This window comes from Microcebus murinus, chromosome 12, assembly GCF_040939455.1.
Source record: "Microcebus murinus isolate Inina chromosome 12, M.murinus_Inina_mat1.0, whole genome shotgun sequence".
NCBI lineage: Eukaryota > Metazoa > Chordata > Mammalia > Primates > Cheirogaleidae > Microcebus > Microcebus murinus.
This window is the reverse complement of record NC_134115.1, coordinates 43,562,205-43,584,633: the sequence shown is the minus strand read 5'-3', so window position 1 is coordinate 43,584,633 and position 22,429 is coordinate 43,562,205. Positions and strand designations below refer to the sequence as shown.

At 37.5% G+C, this 22,429-nt stretch overlaps 1 protein-coding gene across 2 annotated transcripts in view; it reads left to right on the top strand.

Moving 5' to 3' along the window:
• Positions 1-22,429, top strand: part of BNC2 (basonuclin zinc finger protein 2) — a 404,883-nt gene that overhangs the window by 113,561 nt on the left and 268,893 nt on the right. For both annotated transcript variants that reach the window (XM_076008760.1, XM_076008759.1), the window contains exon 2: positions 14,182-14,382. In XM_076008760.1, the coding sequence (XP_075864875.1) occupies positions 14,182-14,382 (201 nt within the window). The remainder of the gene's footprint in view (positions 1-14,181; positions 14,383-22,429) is intronic.

The window sequence follows — 22,429 nt, the reverse complement described above, 5'->3', positions numbered from 1 at the left end:
GTTTTGACATCGGTTTTCATTATTTCTAGGATTTCGGAGGTCTTTTTGAGAAAGTGATGTGAAATCAAGTCTCTCTCATGTTTCTCCTTTATTTCCCACTTCTTTTACCAACCCACATAAAAATTTTTTTTCAACCTTAAAAATTTAAGCGTATGGGAATAAAAGTACAAGACATTAGGAAGAAAAATGAAAATGGTGTGAAGAAAAATCTCGGTATCAATTTAGGTTTTCCCCCTGTGGAATTCTGGAACCCCCTTTGATACTATAAACCTCTTTATGGTTTATTCACTTGGTGTGGAATGGGGTAGAAAAAAAGAGCCAGTCCATCTGGCAATATTCTTTTCAATACTCCATACCCATCATGTGAATGGAATGAACCCAAAACTTTCATTTTCAGAACTGTATCTCAGCCCCTGGCTCCTGAAGAAAACCAGTGTGGTTCAGATGTGGGATGGGAAGAGTGGTTTGCATTGGCATCAGCCTTGCGGGTGCTTTGGGGCTGGAGCACACACTGCTGTGGGTTACAGATGCTTGCTCTCCAGTATTAATGTGGCCAGCATGTGAAACCATGGCACCCACAATACTACACAAAGGTCCACGCCTCTGATAGTTTGACAAATAACTCCTAGCTGAAGAAATTTCTTCTTGAAGGGCTGGAATACATTCTAGAACAGAAGATCCTCTTTCAGAGGGCAAAGAGATGCCTGATGATGTTGGACAGAGCATCAGGAACTGACTGTCTCATAGGGTGTCTGCAGGCTTGGGAGCTTAAACCAAAAATAGATAAAAATGCTGCTTCATACCTTAGATTCATAAATTCCAAATTTTATGCTGTGCATGTAGCAGAAAGCTTGTACACTCAAGTCATTGTGTTGTTTGTTTGGAGATGTCAAGTGCAAATTATTAGTGGTAGTTGTCATCTGGCCTGACTCAGGGTGTTTTAGAAATGCTTCCACCAATTTTTATTTCCCTGAGCTGTCCCCAAGGATGGTAGGACCAGAGGAATCTATACACAAGAGAAATAAAATGAGCATGGGCTTGATTGAGTGGTGCTTTCTTTGTAATAACCAGGACTCTTTTCAGGGTGTAAGGATTTTTGTCCCTTCTCACTCGTGAGACCTGTGCTTCCTTCTACCAAACAGTACACTTCAGGGAGCTGGGCTATTTCTATCCCTCATTTAGTTAGTGAGAGTTTTCTCATTCAGGTACAATTGCCAGTGAAATAGTAGCTCATAAGTATCCAGAAGTTAGTTTATTGACTCTTATTGCACTTCTGAGCACCTACTAAATAATTTATGAGTCTGATGGATATGTGGCTACCTAACTATGGGGCATGAAATATGCACTGTTTTTCTAATACACTGTAGGGAGACCTGTTTATAAAGTATTTAGTATTGGTTTTATAATGCACTGTTGACAACAGGAGACCACGAAGCTCAAAGATCAATCTCACTTTGGCCCGCAGTATTAATGCTGCTTTATAAGGCTCTATGACAGGTCACTTAGGAAGTGGTCCTCATATAAAGGACTCTCTTTGAAAGGTGCATGTAAAAGACTGTTTGGAAGGTGGGCTATAGGTGCTGCCGGCACAGGGGAGGAATGTCTTTGTCCATATTCCTGAGATGACTCTGGTGATTGCTGATATTGGCCAGGTGATGGAACCCATCATTTCCCTGTTCTCTAGAGGGATTCTGGACTAAAAGTGCTGAGTTCTGCTAATGCAGCCCCCTCTAACTGAGCAGAGAATTAGTGTAACTTTGGACCACAATTCAGTTCTGGAGATAGGAATCAGGCAACAAGGAGAGGATCTTGGCTCTCTTCAGCTTGGTCTCATGTTTGTTAATGAAGTTATATTCTTCCACGTTTCCTACTATGTCATTCAAATCACATATGTGACATAGCATAAAGTATTTTGATTTTTGTTTGCTTTGGGGAATTTCCTTAGCCAGGAATAAATTCATAGATATTTAAAAAAACTCTACATAATAAGCACTTAGAATTGGGGCACTCCTAAATAAAGATGAAATAATTTCATCCAAAATAAATTCTTAGTGTTTTGTTTTATTTTATTTATAAGAACTACATACTATGGGAATGCCATATAATGGCAATGATTTACAACATACTATTGCCTATTACAGTGTATGTTTTGGAGCAAGGCATTTTTTTTCCTTTTATTAAGAACTCTCTTGCTGGTTCTAAGTATTTCACTTCCCAGACTGGGAACTCTGAACTACACTTTTTTGAACCCTGTCGGCTTGCTTGTTATTTCTCATGCTTTTTCGGGAACCAAGGCTGTGTAGTTTCTGCTATTTGCTGTTTCTTTTATTCATTTCTCACTCATTCGGAGTTTCATTTTACCCTTTTCAATCGGACTGAACCTTTTCTACTCTCTAGTGGTCCTTGATTTCTTCCCGTCTTGTCGCCCTTAGCAGGTAGCCTCATCTTTAACTTTTCTAAGATGATCATTTCTTTTGTGCAGCCATCATTTATTGAGCACTCTGTTAGCCCGTGGATTACCAAAGATAAACTCTGTCCCTTTTAACAAGTGCACAGTTTAGTGGGGGAGATTGGTAGTAAATTGGCTTTCTAACATCAGCGCTCTTAATATATGTCTTTCTTAACCGTAGAATTTTTCTATATCTCTTACCTTGGGGGCACCCTTTTCATTTGTGCTCTTGATCACATTCTCTCCTAGGACCCTTTTATATCATTTCCCCTTTGGCTTAGAGCTTCAATATCTTTTTCTCTGCTGGCTTCGTCCCCTTTGCCTATGATAGTCTCGTTTTTCCCGTAGTGAAAAACAAACTGTCAACTCATGAACACAGCTTCTCCTAGGCTCTGCTAACTTTTCAGACCATCTTTCTCTTATTTTCTTTGCCTAATTTCTCCAAAGAATGTTTTATCTTTCTGCCTCTTCGTCTTTATAATTTGCTTACTTTGAGGAATATGGATTCTATATACCTAGCAATCTACCAAGACATCTCTCTGATGACACAAGGTATAATTATAAAACATTTCAGTCACAAATATTTATGAACAATGGTAGAATGAACACTTTTTTACCCAAATTTAAGAACTAATAATGTATAAACACATCTGAAGCCCTGGGTTACTACTTAAGTTTATTTTTTTATTTTCTTATTTTTAAAGATGGGGTCTCTCATAATGAGTGAGATATGCAACATCTGGGGGATGGTCATGCTTGAAGCTCTGACTCGAGGGGAGAGAGGGGGTCATGGGCAATATATGTAACCTTAACATTTGCACCTCCATAATATGCTGAAATAAAAAAAAAAAGGAAAAAAAAAGATGAGGTCTCGCTCTGTTGCCCAGGCTGGGGTATAATGGCACAATTATAGTGCATTGCAACCTCAAACTCCTGGGCTAAAGTGATACTTCTGCCTCAGTTTCCTGAGTAGTTGGGACTACAGGTGCATGTCATCATGCCCAGCTAATTTTTAAAAAATTTTTCTAGATGCACCTAAGTGGTCACATAGGTACTACAGTAATAGGGTATTGGGCAGGTGGGAGGGGGGAGGGGGGAGGGGGGCGAGTATATACATACATAATGAGTGAGATGTGCACCATCTGGGGGATGGTCATGATGGAGACTCAGACTTGTTGGGGGAGGGGGGGAAATGGGCATTTATTGAAACCTTAAAATCTGTACCCCCATAATATGCCGAAATAAGAAAAAAATTTTTTTTCTAGAGACTGAGTCTTGCTATGTTGCCCAGGCTCATCTTGAACTCCTGGCCTCAAGCAATCCTCCTGCCTCAGCCTCCTGAGTCACTGGGATTACAGATGTGAGCCACCACACCTAGCTCCGACCACTTAAATTATGTTGTTTCATTGACCTGTTCCCTTCCTGTCTTCAAACGCTATTCTGATTTTGGTATTTATCATTCTCATGCACTTTTTAGTTGTTGTTCTTATTGTATTACTACTACTTACTACCACATTTGGTTTTACTATACTCTAAATGTAGTATTGTTTTTTAAAACATTTGAAACTCTCAACCATCCCACCTCCTGTAAACTCTTTCTTCCTTTGTCTTTCGGATCATTGGACAATCACAATGTTTTTGTTAATACTGCTTTTCCTGTCTTCTCCCTCAATAACCATACATACCTGCTGAGATGCTCTCCTTGGCCACCTTGTTCTACCTCTTGTGTCGTGTCTGTGTAGATGGCTCTCATATTTGAACTCTTTATTTTTGTCTTTTCACACTTCAGTCTATCTGTCATGCTGTTGCCAGATCTTCTTAGAGTATAATAAGGATCATATTTTGCTGCTCTTGAGAAGCTTTCCGTAGTTTTTTCTATTGCTAGATAACATGACAAATAGCATCTCTTTATAGTGGACTGTAGGGCCCTTACTATTATAATAATTCCATTGACCATTCCATCCTTTCATGCATTGTTGCTCTACACCCGTCTCCTGTTCTGGTCAAACTGGATTATTTCTCTAGTAATATTATGGGTTTTCAGTGCCAGAGCAAAGGCTGCCTTTGCTTAGAAGCTTTCTTTTACCATACTGGCTGGAAGGGATCTCTTTTTCTAAGTCATATGGAATGCTGCTGCTTTTATCACGTTCTGTTTTTATTAAAGTTGTTTTTGTTCATGGCTTATCTCCTGTACTAGATTGTAAACTTCTTGTGAGCAAGGAGTATGTCTTAACTTTTGTGTTCCTCACAGCTTCTTGTACTTGGCAAGGTGAGGGCCACGATCAATATTCCCTAACAGTGGTTAAACATGCTGAATTTAAGAATACCTTCTATATAATAAATGAAAGAAGATAGAGTAAGAATTTGAGCTAGTCAGTCCAAAAGTGTATCCACTATCAATTAGCATATTATTCAGTTGTTCCCACTTTGTTACTTCTCACCAGGGTTTGTTTATTTAGCTGTTGGCTGCCATCACCCTTAGAAACTATTAACTCTTTAAAAAAAAAAATTTGGGTGGGCAGAGGAGTATGTTACATTTGCAATTTCTTAAAAACTCTGTTTTGATGTACTCATTACTTTTAAGTAATACTGTCTGCAGGGTATATGTGATTTCCTCTCCCAGTCTTTCAGGAGGCACACTTTGTGCTCACCCCACCTCCATATAGCCTTAATTACGAATTAGAGGACAGGCTTAATGAGCAAGACAGGCAAGCACATTTCAAGGTTCCAGATTGCAGGTTTGATACATTTCCAGTTGAGATATGTTGTTGTTCTCCATTTAAGTCACTTGGGACACTCATATACTTTTACTGCCCAGTTAAGGTCTCTCCCACCTAATTCTTTCTCCTACCTGTTTACTGTCTTTAACAGTCACCCTTATTCTATGAAACTCAGATATTTACCTACTTCCTAACACTTCTTGCCTTGAAAGAAATTACTGCAAGCAGATTTAGTGGCAGTTATTTGAATTTTTTTTTTTTTTTTTTTTTAAAGAGACAAGATCTTCTTCTCTTTATTAGACTGGAGTAAAGTGGTGTAATTACACCTCAGTGCAGCCTCAAACTCCTGGGCTCAAGTGATCCTCCCAACTCAGCCTCCTGAGTAGCAAGGACTACAAGCACACCATCACACCTAGCTAATTTTTTGTAGAGGTAGAGTCTGGCTATGTTACTTTGGCTGGTCTCAAATTCTTGGCCTCAAGCAATTCGGCTGCCTCCGCCTCCCAAAGTACTGGGATTACTAGGCTGAGCCACTGTATCCTATTTGAGTGATTTTGAATGTGATAAAGAATCTGCTTTATTTTGACTCTTCTCTCCCTTTACCCCCTTAGTTTTCTTCTTTATCTTTTTTCTTTCACATAGTTCTAGAGCTAGTTTATTATTATCACTATTGTTGTGGTAGTACCATTAATATCAGTAGTAGTAAACTTCTAGAAATGAAGTTTAACACACATACAGAAAAGTAACACACATACAGAACATAAGCTTACAGCCTGATGAATTTTTACAAAGTGAACATAACTAGGACTGTCAACTAGATGGAGATACACGACATTCCCTGTACCTCAAAAACTTCCCTATAACCTCTTCCCAGTTACTATTCTCCACCAAAGGTAATCATTATGCAGACCTCCTAAGCCATCTGTCAAGTCTTCCTATTTTTAACTTGCTGTTGATAGGTTTCTGGCATCTTCTGGATTTATTAATTTTGAAAACAATCTCTAAATTCATCCACATTTGCTTTGTCTCAGCATTTTCTCATTTAAATGTATATGTATATAAAATACTACCTGGTTTTATGAAGATTTTTGAAACTTTATACTGTTATTGCACTTTTTAAATTTATTTTTTTAGGTTTGTGATTAGCATATAAGGCAGTATCATCTTTAGTGTTGTTTTTTCTATCACTCTAAAAGCAGTGTTGAATTTTCAGATAATTTTGGAAGGTATTAAGCACTTCCTTACAACATGATTTTCTTGGGTGCCTGTAAATCTCCATCTTCTTTCTGATAGCAGTTTAAACTATTATTGTGATGTCTTTACTGAAGCTATAAGCTTCTCATTCCATAGACTTTAGAAGCAAGTAAATAAAGAAATTAATATTATCTTTATAATTCTTGCAACTGTTCATGGTCATATGAAAGCAATTACCCATTGTATTCCCCCACGCCTCCCCCCTCCCCCGCCCCAGCCTGGTTTTTTATATTCATTTAAGGAAAGACGTCACTGGTTCTTTTCTTCCAGAAGATTTTCTCAGAAAACATTGACTATAGGTTATGGTAGAAATAAGCCACTGCCACTGTCTGCACCTGAGAGAATATCAATAAAGTTACTTTTCTGTTTTTAAACCAATACAAGGTAGGTAGATTGATCCTTTTGTAGGTACACAAGCACCATATGTACTCACCATCAAATTGGTATTAACTGACTAACACTTAAGTGCACATATAGTAGTAATATTCAACATTCATTAGGTGTCAAGCAGGTGGGAGGGGGAGGAGGGCATGGGTATATTCACACCTAATGCATGCAGTACACACCTTCTGGGGGATAGACACACTTGAAGATCTGACTTGGGTGGGGCAAAGGCAATATATGTAACCTAAACATTTGTACCCCTATAATATGCTGAAATTAGGGGGAAAAAGGTTCACAGTGACCTCAGATGCTTTTGTATCTGCAAATACCTTGATTCTAAGGATTCATTGTTTCTCTGTAGTTTTGTAAACTACCTCATCTACCATACCCTACCAAAACCTTTTTACTTCCTAATTTTTTATAATTGTTAAAGGATTATGGCATTTGATTATTTCCTTGATGTATTTTTATGAAACTAAGCCCCTGATTATGCTGTCGGCAAATGCTGCAGCACATTGATTATTTTAGTTGGTACAGACACAAGTGTCATCCAGAGCAGTTTCTCCCTTTTGCTGCAGAGAGTGAAGCTTTTAGGTCGTATTTAGTTATGAGGGATGTTCATGCCACTATTTAAAGTGCTTGAAATATGTTTCCTATTCAAACCTTTTGTTAGGAGGTCTGTTCTTCTCACCTCCCACCCCTTGCCCACACAACACATAATGATGTCTTCAGTATGCAAGCTTTCTCCCTCAATGTAGGTGATTGATTTTGGGGAAAGAGGGTATAGTAGTTATATTTAGTTATTTTTTGTCACGTGCTCTGATATGGTGTTCCTGTGAGTAAACATCACACCATTTACTACCCACAATACTTCACCAAAAAATAAACTAACCAAAAACTGAAGACATGCCTGCATGTCTTATTTACAACTTGGACCATAATCTTGTCGCCTGAGATCTTCAGGCTGTTCTGGCTGAGGCTTCTATATGTTGAAATGCCCACCAGCCAAGACTGCCAGAACCATCTAGATAAGATGTAGTTAGTTGTAAATACAAAGTAACATTTACAAGTCTAACAGAGATGACAACATAATTTTTTTCTTCGCCCATTTGAATCTGTAAAGATTGGTAAGTGCATTTTGAATTAGTTACTCCATGAGCTGTAAACCCAATCAGGTCTAAGGTTTTTAAGAGAATAAGTAATAGATGTCTCCAAAAAGGAAGACTTACAGAAGAATATGGGTGTATAGTTCGATTCATTCATAAATAGGCACTAGGTTAGATTCAGTAATTGGCAAACAAGCATCAGTTTTTTAATCTGAATTAAAGGCTGCTACTTTTAGGTTTGGCTAGAAGCTAGATCATCTAATAAATTGAAACAAGAAAGACAGCTGTTAACTAAGAGAGTATAATTTCCACGTTCCTTAAAATTTAAATATAAGGATACAACTAGTATATTCCAAAAGTGTTCATGATCATCAGACTTTACTTCTGTGGAACACTTGGCTATTAAAAGAGGGATGTTTTATCCCTTACAAGGATGGTAATGGAAGGAAATTAGGAGCCAGTTGGAGAGCCCAAGGGTTTAGGTGTAAATGGTAGGTGAATCTTAATTGTGAAGATGACTACCTTTATGAGTAGAGATGAATTCGTATCAGAACTTTATCTTTAGCTACTCTTTAATCTCCTCTCCTCTGCCCCCCCCCCCCACAAATGTTAATGGAAGCATAGTTGAGTAATATTTCATGTGTGTGTGTTTTGGTGAACTTTTTACTGTCTTTCCATCAAATTACATATGTGAGTCAGGGAAAACAGGCAGTTTAGATTATAATATAATTTTTCACAAAGGGAAAACCTGAGTTGAAAATTATTATTTATTTTACTTTTTCTCTATTCATTTCTTTATAGTGAGTCAAAAAATTTCCTCCCTTAACTTCATGTAGAAAATAAAACTTTACACAATAAAGTAGAGATGGCAGGTTTCACAAGGGAAAAAGGTTGCTGTCAACTTTTTTCCTCAGGAATATGGAAATTTGGGTGGATTATCTGTTCAGAAGAGGTTTCCTTTATTAATTCTTTCTCCTTTTTTCACTTAAGACATCTGTTAACATTTCATACAGCCCAACAGATGTTGCAAAGCAAGTCCCATACTTTGTTCTAAAAATAATGACATTTCCTCAATCAGTTCCCCCACCTTTGTGACTGAGTCCAGCCTGCTGGTTCTGCATAATTTGCATATATTAAGTTATATACCTTAACACTATATGTATTTGTAGCTTCTGCAGTTTTATACGCTAAAGTTTAATATTGTTAGAAACTAGTTTACATCTTGGTCTAGAGTTGAGAAGGCAAAACATTTTAAAAATCTCCTTTGAGAATGGCAACCTGATTGATTCCACATATACGACTAGATAGCCAGTTATTAACTTTTTTTTTCTTATAAAATAAGTGAATTACAAAAGCTTGAGTTGTTTTGCTATAAGGAAGTGCTGATTGTCATGCGATGTGGAGCGTCATTTTTATTTATTTTGGCAAGAACAGGGACAGTTTTGTCTTGATAAGCCATTAGATGAATACCAGCATGTGTCACATGAAAAACTACTGATCTTTAACCCAGCTCTGTACTTAACCAAGCCTTGAAAATGAATAGTGAATAAAAGAAGAGCAAAGGCCAGTTTACTGTCATTACAGTTTATAGAATCTGTTAACAGTTGCTGAATTGAACCCAGGGAATTACAGGTATTGTTCTATGAACCAGCAGAAGTCCTGGAGATGCTTGTTAAATTGTGTACATAAACTATACATTTATTTTCTATTTGCTTAGGATTTACATTGTTGGAAATAGCTAGAAAAAATAAAAATACATGAGTACTTTCTCAGTGAAGTAAATGTATGCCTTTATCACAAAAACCATACATATTTACATAGAACTGTCTTAATGAGGTTTTTCTGCCCCCAGTTACAGAACTTATTTTAAGAAAATAATGTGCTTTTAATGAAATTATTAAGTATTAAGAAGAAAAAGTATACAATATCCCCCCTTAAAAAAACACAAAAAACTGCCCAAACATACATGCAGAACAAAATCCTTTGCTCACTTGTTTCTTCAGGTATTCATTGTGGCTGATTTTTGCACCAATGTGATGTTTTTGGAAAGTGGAGGGAAAAATCCAAAACCACCTCAGTACCCAAATATTGAAAAGATCAGTAACATTTTAAACAGTCGGTTGTGGGAATTATTGCTTACAGAGCTAACAAGAAAGAACACACTTTCTTCCTCTGCTGGTGGAATTGCATTGTGCCTCCCCATAGTCTTGTTATCCCACACTAACTGAAATGCAAATTCTTTGTAACTAATTGGATCTCATTGAGGGTACATGCACAGTGTGCAGTTATATGCAAAAAGATTTTAAGAAGTAAAATTTTCCTGTAATTACAACTTTTAATTACTATCCAAAACATTGGCATCTATAGTATAGGTTTAGCATATATATGTCTGACTCTTTTACAGATTACTCAAAAACACGAGTTATGAAATGCTTAATAAAGTGTCAGCTCAAAGTTACAGGGAAAATGTTTAATTACAGCAATCTATAAATTGGATTTTATTATGGTCCTGTGGAAAAAAAAAGATTTTTTTTTTGAGTTTAGGATTTAGCCAGTATACTAAAGACATGTTAATAGTGCAGTGCTTCTTTTGGATCATTTTAAATGTTAAAACATCATCAACATCACAAATCACTTTTAAAAGCTTTTGTATTCTTTTCCATCAGATATACAACCTATTTTACCATTGTAAAAGGCTTTTGAGTTTATTATGTGTAAATGTATTTTTGCTATGTGTTGTGGGAAGGGGAAGGTATTTACAGTCCCAAGATGTCCTCAATAACCTGGGTGCCATTAGATCTAGTTTGGTAGACTTCTTAATTTCCATGGTCCATCTTTCACTGGGAAAGCCAACACATGGCCTTTAAGTACTGTGAATCTTTAACCTAAAATATATGGGATTAGCAGCAAAATGAGTATTGTGGAAGTGATGCCTGCTCTCATACCCATAGTTTTACATAATGTTCATACAAATGATTCCAGAGAGTTATTGCATAATCTGCAGACTATGTAGTTAATGAAAAAACTCAAAAGACATCTTTGTGTCTTATAGGTGTATTTTTCGTACCTATGTCTTTAAAACGATACAGGTGTCTCACTTGCTAGATAGAAAATTTCCCTAAGATCAAGGGCTCAACATGCAGTTGTTAACATGTGGAAGTGAGTGGCAAGTTTAGATCATGTATTTTGGGGATTTCTAGAGAAGTCAAATTTGTCTTTTAAAAATTATATTTAAAAATAAGTGTTAGAAACTTAAAATCTGCAAAGCACAATATATGTTTTGTTTTATTTATTATTAAGTCTTTGGATTGTTGTTTCTTATTATAATAAAGCTTGTCTTTGTAAACTAGTCTTACAAACCATTTAAGATTTTGTTAAATCAAATCCATTTAGCAGGCATGGTATCCTATGATATATTTGTTAAGAAAAAAATTTTTTTTAACTTTAGGAAGATATCCTGGTACTTTTAAGGCTTGTGCTTTGGCGGTAATATGTAGATAATAGTTACATTGCAGACCTGTGTCAGGTAGAGCAATCTCAGACCTCGGTAGTTGAAAGAGCTCAGTTTGCCCATACTGGGTAGCATTTTGTCAGAAGACTGCTGGCTGGGCAGACCAGATTTGGATGTATTAGCTAGTCAGCCTAATAACCCTGTACAGACTGTATTGATTTTCTAGGAGAGAGTTTATGAACTAAATAAACTTGGGGTTGGTGTCTTAATAAACTGCTTCTCTCAGTCTGTCACATTTAGTTACAGAGCTGTGCAGTTTAGGGGGAAAAAAGGCTAATTCTGTTACAGATTGTTCACAGCAGGGTCTCCAAATTAGCCCTTTGTTTTGTAATGCCACCTTGCTTGGGCTCGCTTTGAGCACATTTCTCAGTTTTGCCCTAATGAGTTGCAACACTGATAATGTGGCTGATGATCTTTCATTGATTTCACTATCACTTGCTTGTCTGGTAATTGATCCGTTGCTGAGCCTCTAGTTAATTATATCGGCTTTGACATGGCCCGGTCCACGGGGAATTTCAAGTCTTGCAGAATAACAGTTTTAATAAAAGAGTCTATTACTGCAGGTGCTTGCTGCTGCATGCCAGTTGATTTTTGTGTTGTTTGTGTGTGTGTGTGTGTGTGTGTGTGTGTGTGTGTGTGAGAGAGAGAGAGAGAGAGAGAGAGAGAGAGAGAGAGAATACCTGGGAAAGAAGAGGACTTGCAGGACTGAAAGAAAAAAGGCGTGGGGGCTAGAAAAAGAGGAAGAGGGAGTGAAGGAGAGGGAGGAAGGAGGAGGAGGCGAGAGAGACAGAGAGGTGAGAGAGAACACGCAGGCAAAGCGATACAACAGAGCCTGAGTGGAACGAGGAGGCAGCTTGCTATTGACAGTGTCCTTAAGCCTCCCACAAATAACAGCCATTAGTGGGAAGGTCAGAAGCTGAGCAGGCAGCTTGACTGAGGCACTGAGTGCCACTTCAGAAATCAAGAGGCTAGCAAATTTTAGAGGGAGTTTAAGTGGGTAATAGCTGGCAGTAAAGGTACAGTCACCGTTGACAATTGACTCATAGGGGCTTTTCCTGCCTTCCCCCCTCAAGAATATTTTTATTGACCATAGGTGGACTTAATATATTTTAAGGCAACAATTCTTTGGGTTCTTGTTTGTTTCCTCACAGATATTGAATTTGCTTCTTTTGAGACTTTTTTGTGTTAATGGTGGTGAACTGGAGGGAAGTTTAACAGAAAAGCTTTCAGGAGATGTCGGTTCTAGAGGGGAAGGCACATTTGTGTCAACATAGTGTACGTTTTCTCATCTTTTCTCATTGTCCACTAATGACACAGAGCTGCCATTGAAGCTCTTTTCTGTTTCTTTTGTTGTTTCAGAGAGTAAGGTTTATTGTTATTCTTGAGTTAAGAAGGAGCAAGGAGAGTGGTACATTTGTCCTCGATATTTGTAGGTGGTTGAAGATTAATGTTCCTTACATTTTAAGTTTAGGAAGGATGGCTTTTTCCTGCTGACTACTTTTATGAGATGGCATGAATTTAGCTTTCCATTTTGAAGTTGCTGCTTATGTACAGTGCATTTTGTTCAGTTCTGCTTTTCCATAAATAAGGTAGATAAATATTATCTAATAAATATGTTTTGTTTTAAAACTGGGTTAATTAAAAATACGACATGCTATCAAGGCAGTATTTCATCAGGCAGGAAAATGTTACAGAATTTTCCATAGAGATCTTGAATGAAAAATGGAGTTTTTATATTCATTACTTTTTGCCTGAAATGGGACAGGCTTTTTTTCTTTATTTTTTTTTCCTTTTTTATGATTTGAAAGGATATTGCAGATGCTTCATCCAGGAATTTAACACAGGATTTTTTCCCACTTTTGAACTTTAAGAAAAGGTATACATCTTCCCTTTGCCATTCAGTTTCTCTTTACTTAACATCCAGTTTAGTAATTAATAGCCTGAGGTACTAGATATTAAATTGTATGTATTTAATTTGCAAATGTTTATTGTGCATCTTCTATGTTATAAAAACAGCTAGGTTTACTTATTTACTCTTAGAGTATAAGGTCATGTCTCTATGTATATTATTTTCTCTAGGAGTTTGCATGTGGTTATAAATAGCCCAGCGCATACTGTATGACTTTTAGGAGCTAACATTTAGATCACAACTGAGCCAACTGTACATTCTCTTACAGTTGAATATCTTATTTTCTTCCAGTGTAATTAAAAAAATATTTAAGTATCTCAGTTTTACAAATGTTAAAGCAAAGACTGGTGTCAGCTCTTGCATGTTCTGTCAGAAAGCATTGTTGGGAAAAATTCCCAGGCAAGGGCCCTAGCTTCTCCTAGCCTTGTGCACGGTGATTGTGGTGCTGCTTGGAGTGTGCGTAAGTGTGTATCTCTCTGTGTATCTGGAGAGGGGTGAGTGCAGGGTGTCGTTTGGTGCCTGACAGTGGAACAGTGCAGTTGACTCCTAGCTCTGCTATCCAATGACATGCAGTGGCTGAGAGTTTGAAGCTGATGGTTGGGTCTCCAGTGCTCCTGCACACCTGACAGGCAGCTGTTAAACTGAGCAAAGGCAAGCTTGGGGAGTCACAATCTATGCATAAATGATAGGGATATCTGTGCAGAAGGTGTGAAAGAAGCTCTGACCCTCTCCCTCCCCCAAATCTCCCCCTTCCCAAATGAAATGCACAGTTCAGCCAGCTTCTTAACTACACTACACTCTTGCTACTGGCTGCCAAGAGGCTCAAAAAATCCACCTTCACTTTTCAGTCAGAAGAGGCAGAAGTGGATGTGAGAGAAAGAGAGACCCAGAGAGACAGAGAGCCAAAGAGGGCAAGAGACTTGACTTTAAGAGACTCCTGTACTGACAACTCCATGCAGTTCGGAACCAGAACGACTACGGCTGAACCAGGGTTCATGGGGACATGGCAAAACGCTGAGACTAACCTCTTATTCAGAATGTCCCAACAGGTAAGTTACTTTCTTTCTTTCTTCTTCTTTTTTTTTTTAACTTGAATTGTTGTGTGCACTTTTGTTTCTGGCATTTTTCTAAATATTTTTAAAAATGTGATCACTTCATATTAGGCTCTGTTTTGTCATAGCTGTTACTGGAATGTGCAGGGTTACTTCATGGTTTCCCTAAGGGCTTCTAAAAAGAAAAAGGGGAAAGGATACTAAAGTAAAAGAAAGCAAAGGCATTTGTTGCAAAGTTTCACAGTGCAGCCTGGGTCATGGAAGTCTTAATTTATTTGTTTTCTGTAAACAGAACAAAACAAAACAAAAAAAGCCCCACCACCCAACAAATGTTTCTTTCTATCAATATCAATCACTTCGTCAAAGTGTCTGCAGTCTCGGGGTAGGTTCTTCAACCTAACAGTCATAAAGTCTGGGGGTCCTTCACAACAGCCCGACTGGCTTCTTGTGCCTGGAAGCAGCTTGATTTCAGACCTGAGGGGAGCAAGGAGGCTGCGTAGGCTTCGCGGCCAGAGCCGAGGATCGCTGGAGGAGTCGGTGTGCTCGGCGGGCGCCGCCTCGGTCCGCTCCTCCACGCCGCGGGGCCGCCTCTGCGCTCGCCCCGCGCTCGCCCCGCGCTCCCTTGGCCGCCCCGGCTGCAGCTCTGGCACGCCCGCTCCCCGCCCGCCTGCTCGCTCGCTCGCCCGCCCGCCCGCTCGCCCGCCGGCGCACTCACTCGGGCGCAGCCTCGGCATCCTCCCCAGAGCCGCTCCTCCGTCCCGGCCGCGCTGGAGGCGGCTCGGCTTGCTGGCTCTGTCGGGAAAGCCGACGTAGTAGCGCGAGGCCAGCGGTAACTGATAATTAATCACCGCGGCCGGCGGCTCGTACCATGCGCTCGGTGATACGCGCCCTGCGTGCGGCTCCTCTTGCACAATTGCTGGCTCTGCGGCTCCGCGGGGGAGCGAGGGTGAAAGGAAGCGAAGGGGAAACAACCCAGAAACTTTCATCTTGGACTGTGCTCAAGTGAGGGAGGGAAGTTCCCTGGTGCCTCCCTCCTAGAGACGTCTTGCTTTTCAAAAGCTTACACCAAACCCACACAAAGCAGGAGTTAGTTTGATATTATCATCCACACAGCATGAAAGTAGTATTGACAAATATACTTGGATTTTAAGTGGATGGTGGTTGTTAAGAAATTAATATTGTTGCACTAATTTAAAAAATACTGCAGCTCTTTTCTTTAAAATACCTTTTTGTTTGTCAGAGTTCACAAAAATTGATTACTTTGAGTTAGATTTTAACGGTTGTTGATAATGAAGGAAAAAAAAAACACAATTTGCCAGGCAATAACTGCTACAAGTTTAGAAATACATTTGCAAAAGATAGTACATACAGCCAGGGTTTTGTAGCATTTAGCTAACAAACAGTTTTATCACACAGTTCTAGATGGTATAAATGCATTTGAATAAGGTGTATTTTGACATATCCTGTAGAGGGACCCTGATTACTGCTGATACAGTAAGCTAGGATTTAAATGCAATCAACACAAACCCAGTAAGCAGCTCTTTATGTGCAGTTTCCCATTCTTGCAAGTGGAAAGTTCATTTCCACACAGAGATGCTCCTTGTCACTGCAGAATGCTTTTAGAGGTGTTTTCTGTGACATAACCCTGTTTGGGTGGCTTTCTCGTGGTTGGAACAGTGTGTTCCACTAACCTTAGTTCCAAATAACTTGTGCCACACTTTTACAATTGGATGTCACCTTCAGGGTTTTCCTTGAGTTAGTGGAGGTCCTGTGTGTGTGTGAGCGGGTGTGTGTGTGAGCGTGTGTGTGTGAGCGTGTGTGTGTGTGTGTGTGTGTGTGTGTGTGTGTGAGAGAGAGAGAGAGAGAGAGAGAGAGAGAGAGAGAGAGAGAGAGAAAGGAAGATTGGTTTTGGTCTCCCTCTAGCTAGAAAAGAGTTAATAAAACCAGATAGAGATAATGATCAATTGATAAATGGCTATTGAACCACATAGATGGTGTTAGATTGCTTCTTTGGCACCAGCCCATTTCCAAGTAGATTTGAATCTTAAGGAGACTTTAAGTCGTGGAAACATTTTAGCTAAAAAACAAATAGAAGTAAATAATATAAATGATGGATCAGGATTAGGAAAATGATTTGAAATCACTCAGAGAAACTTGTACAACTAAGCTATTATGTTTTTGATCTGGCTGTTTGTGTTTGTGTGGGTATATAAAGATCTATTTTGCATGTGCCCATGTGCATGTATATGTAATAGTGAACATCAGTGTTTATATGAAGAGAAATTTAGAGAAGCAGTTTCTGCTTAATGGATACTATATAAAACTATATGATATTAACTATACTATTAAACAGTAGTATAACAAAGAGAAAAATAATACTTTTTTAAAAGTTGTGATTCAACTATATTTTACAATGTTTTGTGGGTTTTTTTTGGTTTTGATGTACTTCGTGATCACCTCTACCTGCCCCCCCCTTTTCTGTCACTGTCACTAAATGTTTACTACCCATGCATTTTTGGAAAGCATGTGAAAGAGGGTATGAGTTTACTTTTTTTCTCTTCAAGATGGTATTTTAGTTTGTATAAATATTGTGTAAACTTAAGTTTAAACTATGTGTATAAAAGTATGTGCTGTATATGTTTAATGTTTTCCTTACCTATAGTTCATCACCAGTGCTGATTCAGCGTGTGTGTGTGTGTGTGTGTGTGTGTGTGTGTGTGTGAGAGAGAGAGAGAGAGAGAGAGAGAGAGAGAGAGAGAGAGAGAGAGGGAGGCAGGCAGGGAGATACTTCTTGAAATGATATCTCTGATATCCCTTGAAGCCAACAGTTTCAAGGGATATTAGTTTCAGTATATACATTAAGCCAGCTTTTGTTACAGGTAAAAGTTTGTCCAATTTAATCAAGTATGCAGAATTATGTATATCTCATTTCTAAGACATAAAGAGGTTCTTTTAGATTATGATTATTTTAACTTCTAAGTAAAAATTATTCAATTCATGAAATGAGTAAAGTTAATTGGGCATATTTTTCTTTCAAAATTTATTAAATAATATAAAAACTAATATTTCTCTGATAATTTCTTTAACCATTAGAAAAGATTGACTAGTAGGGATACTGTAAAAGATTTCGAAACCGAGTTATAGAAAATTCCCCACGGGTATTTATAGAAAAACTTGTGGGAAATGTCTCATGAATACTGAAATTTAGTAATCTAGTTTTATGTCTAAAATAGGTAAACTAGGAAGTAGGGATATAAAAATCTTTGTCTTTTGTTTCATATGAGCAAAGTTGGATATGCTTAAACGTAAATCTTTCATTCTGTCTAATACTAACAAAAAGACATCACAATCCAAAGCAAATTTAGATTTAGTGGCAATAAGTACATTCCCCTAAAGTTTGAGATAAGACTATTTGAGTGCATTTACCTGCCTCTCCCCCTCACCCCATATTGAAGTATGGTTTTTCTCAAAAGGAATCATTTCTTTGTATGTAATAAGTGTATTTTGAGAACCTTAAAGGATGTGACTCTTGACTTTTGTAAAGAGAATCCTTCTTTGGGTGAGTTTGATCAGTGACAGATGGAGAATGAGCCTTATTTTGCCTGTTTTAGTCTCATGAGGTATTATTGTTAAAAGCAAGAATTAAGGCCTGCTTTTGGAAGTTTTTTTTAAATCACATTTTAAAAGGTGATTTTTCTATTTTTATAAATATTTTGTGCATTTAAGAGAACAGTGAATAAAATTATTATAGCTACCTCAAGGAATGGAATAGTCTAATCTATTTTAAAATCTTTCCAGAAATGAAACCATATAGGTAAATGGCTATCACCCAAATTTCACACATTACTAGAAGCATTTACCTTTTATTATTGGTGAGGTTTCAAATAAAATTTAGACCCCTTAATAAGGTCTCTTTTCCAACTTGAATGAAATACTAAGTTAGAATTATAAATGACTGTGCATCATTATGTAGTAATTTAGGATTCACCCAATGATGTAACAAAATTAACAACATAATTTCATTGTGAAACTGTGTCTTATTAAAGAACAACTGTCTGACATTCTCTTATAGTTGCTTTATTTAACTTCATGCAAATATTATTAGTAGTGACATTTTTCTATTGTGCATTAGATTCTCTCATTAGCATGATGTGTTAGTTATCACCAGAGAAATCATTTCCTAGATAGGTGAGGGGCAAACCAAGAAAGCTAAAAATTAAATCAACAATTTACGTTAATACCAGAGCATCTGCTCACCAGAGATATGACAGAGTAAAGCAAACTTTCTTACTAATATAAAAATCTTGCACCTTTCAGAGAAATGATAAATAAAATATATTATAAGAAATATATAATAACGTTGCTGGAATCCATTTAAATGCCTGCTCTATATGAATTTTGTTTGAGAAGTCTTTTAGTTCTTTATGTTCATACAGGGAAACAGTTTCAGTTTGTGGAATCTATATTTTAAAATGGAAATGGTTTTGACTTCTCCCCCCACCAAATAATTTGAATATTTATTCACTAACAATTTAAATGGCACATATACGGTATTGCTTATAATTAAATGCCTAATTGTATATTGTGATTTGATTCTTCTTTATAATTCATACAACACATTTTTATTCTAAACCCTACCTCACTCAGATAGACATCCCTTTTAACATAGGATGTGTATTCTTATTTAATTAAGCCCTGAGTAAAGCAGTTGATAGTTAATGGTCTTTGAAAATGACTTTCATTGCTAGGCATTATCCATCCCTAGTTTTCTTTCTGCACTTTTCTCTTCTCCTTCTTTACTCCCCTCCTTATAATTAGTATGTTTTGGTAATCATGTCTTACTAAAAAAGATTAAATTAACTAAACTTATGGTCTTGAGGCTAAAATAAAAATATTAAGAGATATATAATTTTAGCCTGTTGAATTACTAAGCTATTACGTCCAATTTAGGCCTTCCTGTACTTTTAGTGATAATATGTTTTATGTTGAAGTTTCAACAATAGACATATATTCAGATATGATTCTTAACATCGTTTCTGATTATATAACACTAAAATAGGAATATTTGGGTATTTGTTAAAGTACAAATTGTAGCATAGAAACAGATGCTTGTGTTTTGGCCTATACTTTGAAGGTCTGTCAATAACATGCAGACTTCACTTAACAGGTAGTATCTAATTTGTAATGCAATGGGAAAGTAGTAGTTTATATAGAAAGTATTCTATGTATATGTAAATGTTGTTGCTACAAATAAAGCATGCACTACATATTCTCAGATGTGTATGTGGTATGTGTTAAAAATCTATATACAAATTTCAAGTTTATTTGCAACATGATTCATTTAAATGAATTTGAACATAGTAGGTGATCATTTTCAAATTATTTAGTTTTCTCTCCTTTCTGTATTCTGCAGACAGATCCATTGTATTTGTATAATTTGTAAAGCCTTTTGCTAAAGTGAGTCAAGTAACTGCAGTTGAAAAATAAATCCCTAAAGGTGCAGATATCTTATCTATAATTGTAGGTGTTTTTTATAATTATATTTATGAGTGTATCTTCGCTTTCACTGGTAAATCCAATTATTCATGCATAGCTTTATGGAAATCTGATTAATGCAGTGACAGGACAGATTTGGGCTACCACAGCAGCACATCCTCCTACTCCTGTGTCAGGGTTAAGAGCCTCGGCAAATCCTCCCTAACTAATTAGATGCTGAGTAAGGCAGCTCTGAGAAGTTGGGGCAAAAGTGAATGGGTCACAGCCAAGGCAGGATTGCAAGGACTCCAGTGATAGGGAAAGCATTCAAGTTTGCCAGGTCGTTGTGACACAGGGAGCTGATTCCAAAGGAACAGTGCGTTTCAGATAGTAAGCCTGGCGTCATCCTCTTCAATGAAAAACAAAAGTCCTATTGCTTCTCTCTCTCTACCTTATATGCATGACACACGCTCATTTAAAGAAAGTTACACTGGGCATCAAGCCCTCATCTATCTGCGAAGGTTTTGAGAGGATTTTCCTTATAAACGTGAATAGCTAATTATTCTGTACAGCCAAGAGGTATTTTGTGAACTTTGGCACTCTAGATTAAAACACATATCAAAAGGAAAGAGGAAAAGAAATTGGAATTTTCTTTTACCTTGTGTCCATAATGTGAACCATAGGTTGGAATTGCTTTAGGAATTAATTTCTTTTCCCCCACAGAATACTGTTAAGAGAACTTTGTAGTAGTAGGGAAAACGAGTGAATTGTGGGCTGACGTTTTCCGTGAGAAAAATTTTCTCTGGGACCTCTTGCTTGTTATTGTTGAAGGAACATGGAATATAATGGTTCCCCAAGATTCCCTACACATGAGGTTTGGATCCTGGTTTGTTATGTGAAAGAATTCTTCACCATGTGAAAATCTTCTTGTACCTTTGGTGATATGTTTTTGTGGTATGCTTGTGGTGCTGCTCAATGACCATCCTTCTCTAGGCCTTGGTCAGGTTGTTTGGGGGTCCTGGGAAATGATTGATCTTACCCCTGTCTGCAAAGCTGTTGCCATTTTTATTTCCAGTAAAGCAGCTGGCTCCCACATTTTGCTAGGTGATCCTCATCTCCTGAAGGACAGGGGAAAGGGAGAGGAAGGAAGTCAAAGTCCCTTTCAAGTAACTTTGACATCTATTTTTTAGCTTTAGAGAAATAAAGGAAAAGAGATGTAATTCAGGAATAACAGTCTTTATATCCTGACATATAAGCAAAACATTGTGTAATGGGAATTTTTTTCCTTTGAGAAAAGCTAGTAAACATATAGGAAAAATTAGAAAAAAACAATACTGAGCAACTCGAGCTCTAAGAAGTTTTAGTATGTGCAGATGACATCCCAAAAATGATGCCTGAGGCTGTGACATCACCAGGGTACCCACGTTTCTTCATAGAGCATGCCCTGTACTACCATCTCCCTCCCCAGGTTTAAAAGAAAGTTTAGAGACTAGGAAAAATAAAAGTATTGATTCTTTTTTAATTTCTACATTCCCTGTAGGAAGCCTTGCAAATTTCACAGTGTACATTCAAACCCTCAGGTGAAAAATTTATGACTGGTGTTCATTTGGGTGAAGACGGTGTGCAGTGTCATTCTGTTCAAATGCTGTATGTAGCATTTCATGCCACAAAGTGCAGAGATCAGGAGAAGAGAGGAATCACTGTATCTTTTCTTCTTTCACAGAGCTTTCCTTGATGGAAATGCTTTTAGAAAAACAGTGCATTACTCAAGCTGGCTAGTTTAGAAATCAGATTCTCAGCTTATTAATCATCGTTCCAATTAAAAAAAAAGAATTGATCCTTTAACAACAAAATAATATCCTTTTGTTTTTCTTTAATTAAGCCCATCAGTTTTTCATTTCTCTCTATAAATAAAATGAAAATAATCTTGAACAGTAGGAAGTCACTCATTGAAACAACTGATTCTCTTGAGCATATCTGACATCTTATTTACTCAGTACTTTTGAACTGTGATGTTATTTTGCTACTGTCTTTAGGGTTTCTATGTTGTTGAGGAAGGTTGGTTTATAAATCTCAGTCCTATTTGGTTGGCAGAAATTTACTTAATGACCTAAATACAAGATTAGCCGGTTCTTTCTTCCTATTTCCTTTCTTAGAGACCTGATTTCTTTCTCACTTTATTCTCCTTTCCCCTCATCTCTCTTTCACTGGCTCTTGTTGCCCTAATAAAAAGGAATTAAAGTGCACCTGAAACGTTAACAGTAATTGAATAAAGCACCCTTTTACCAGCGTATCATTCTGGTAGAGGTATGTGAAAGAGGTGCCACCCCCAGGTGTGGTCCTCTGTGAGTGCTGACAGGACTGCCCCGAGTTTTGTCATAGACCGGTTCTTTAAAGAAGGGCATGATAAAAACGTGTAACCAGGGGCCCCTGCTTATCATTCAGAGGTGCTGAAAGGCAGCTCAGTTTGATCCTTAGCCTGTAAGAAAATACTTGGCTGAAAAGAGATTTTGCTTTCATTTTTTACTTCTTTTTTTTTTTAAAGTAATTCTTGGATTTATCATTTTTA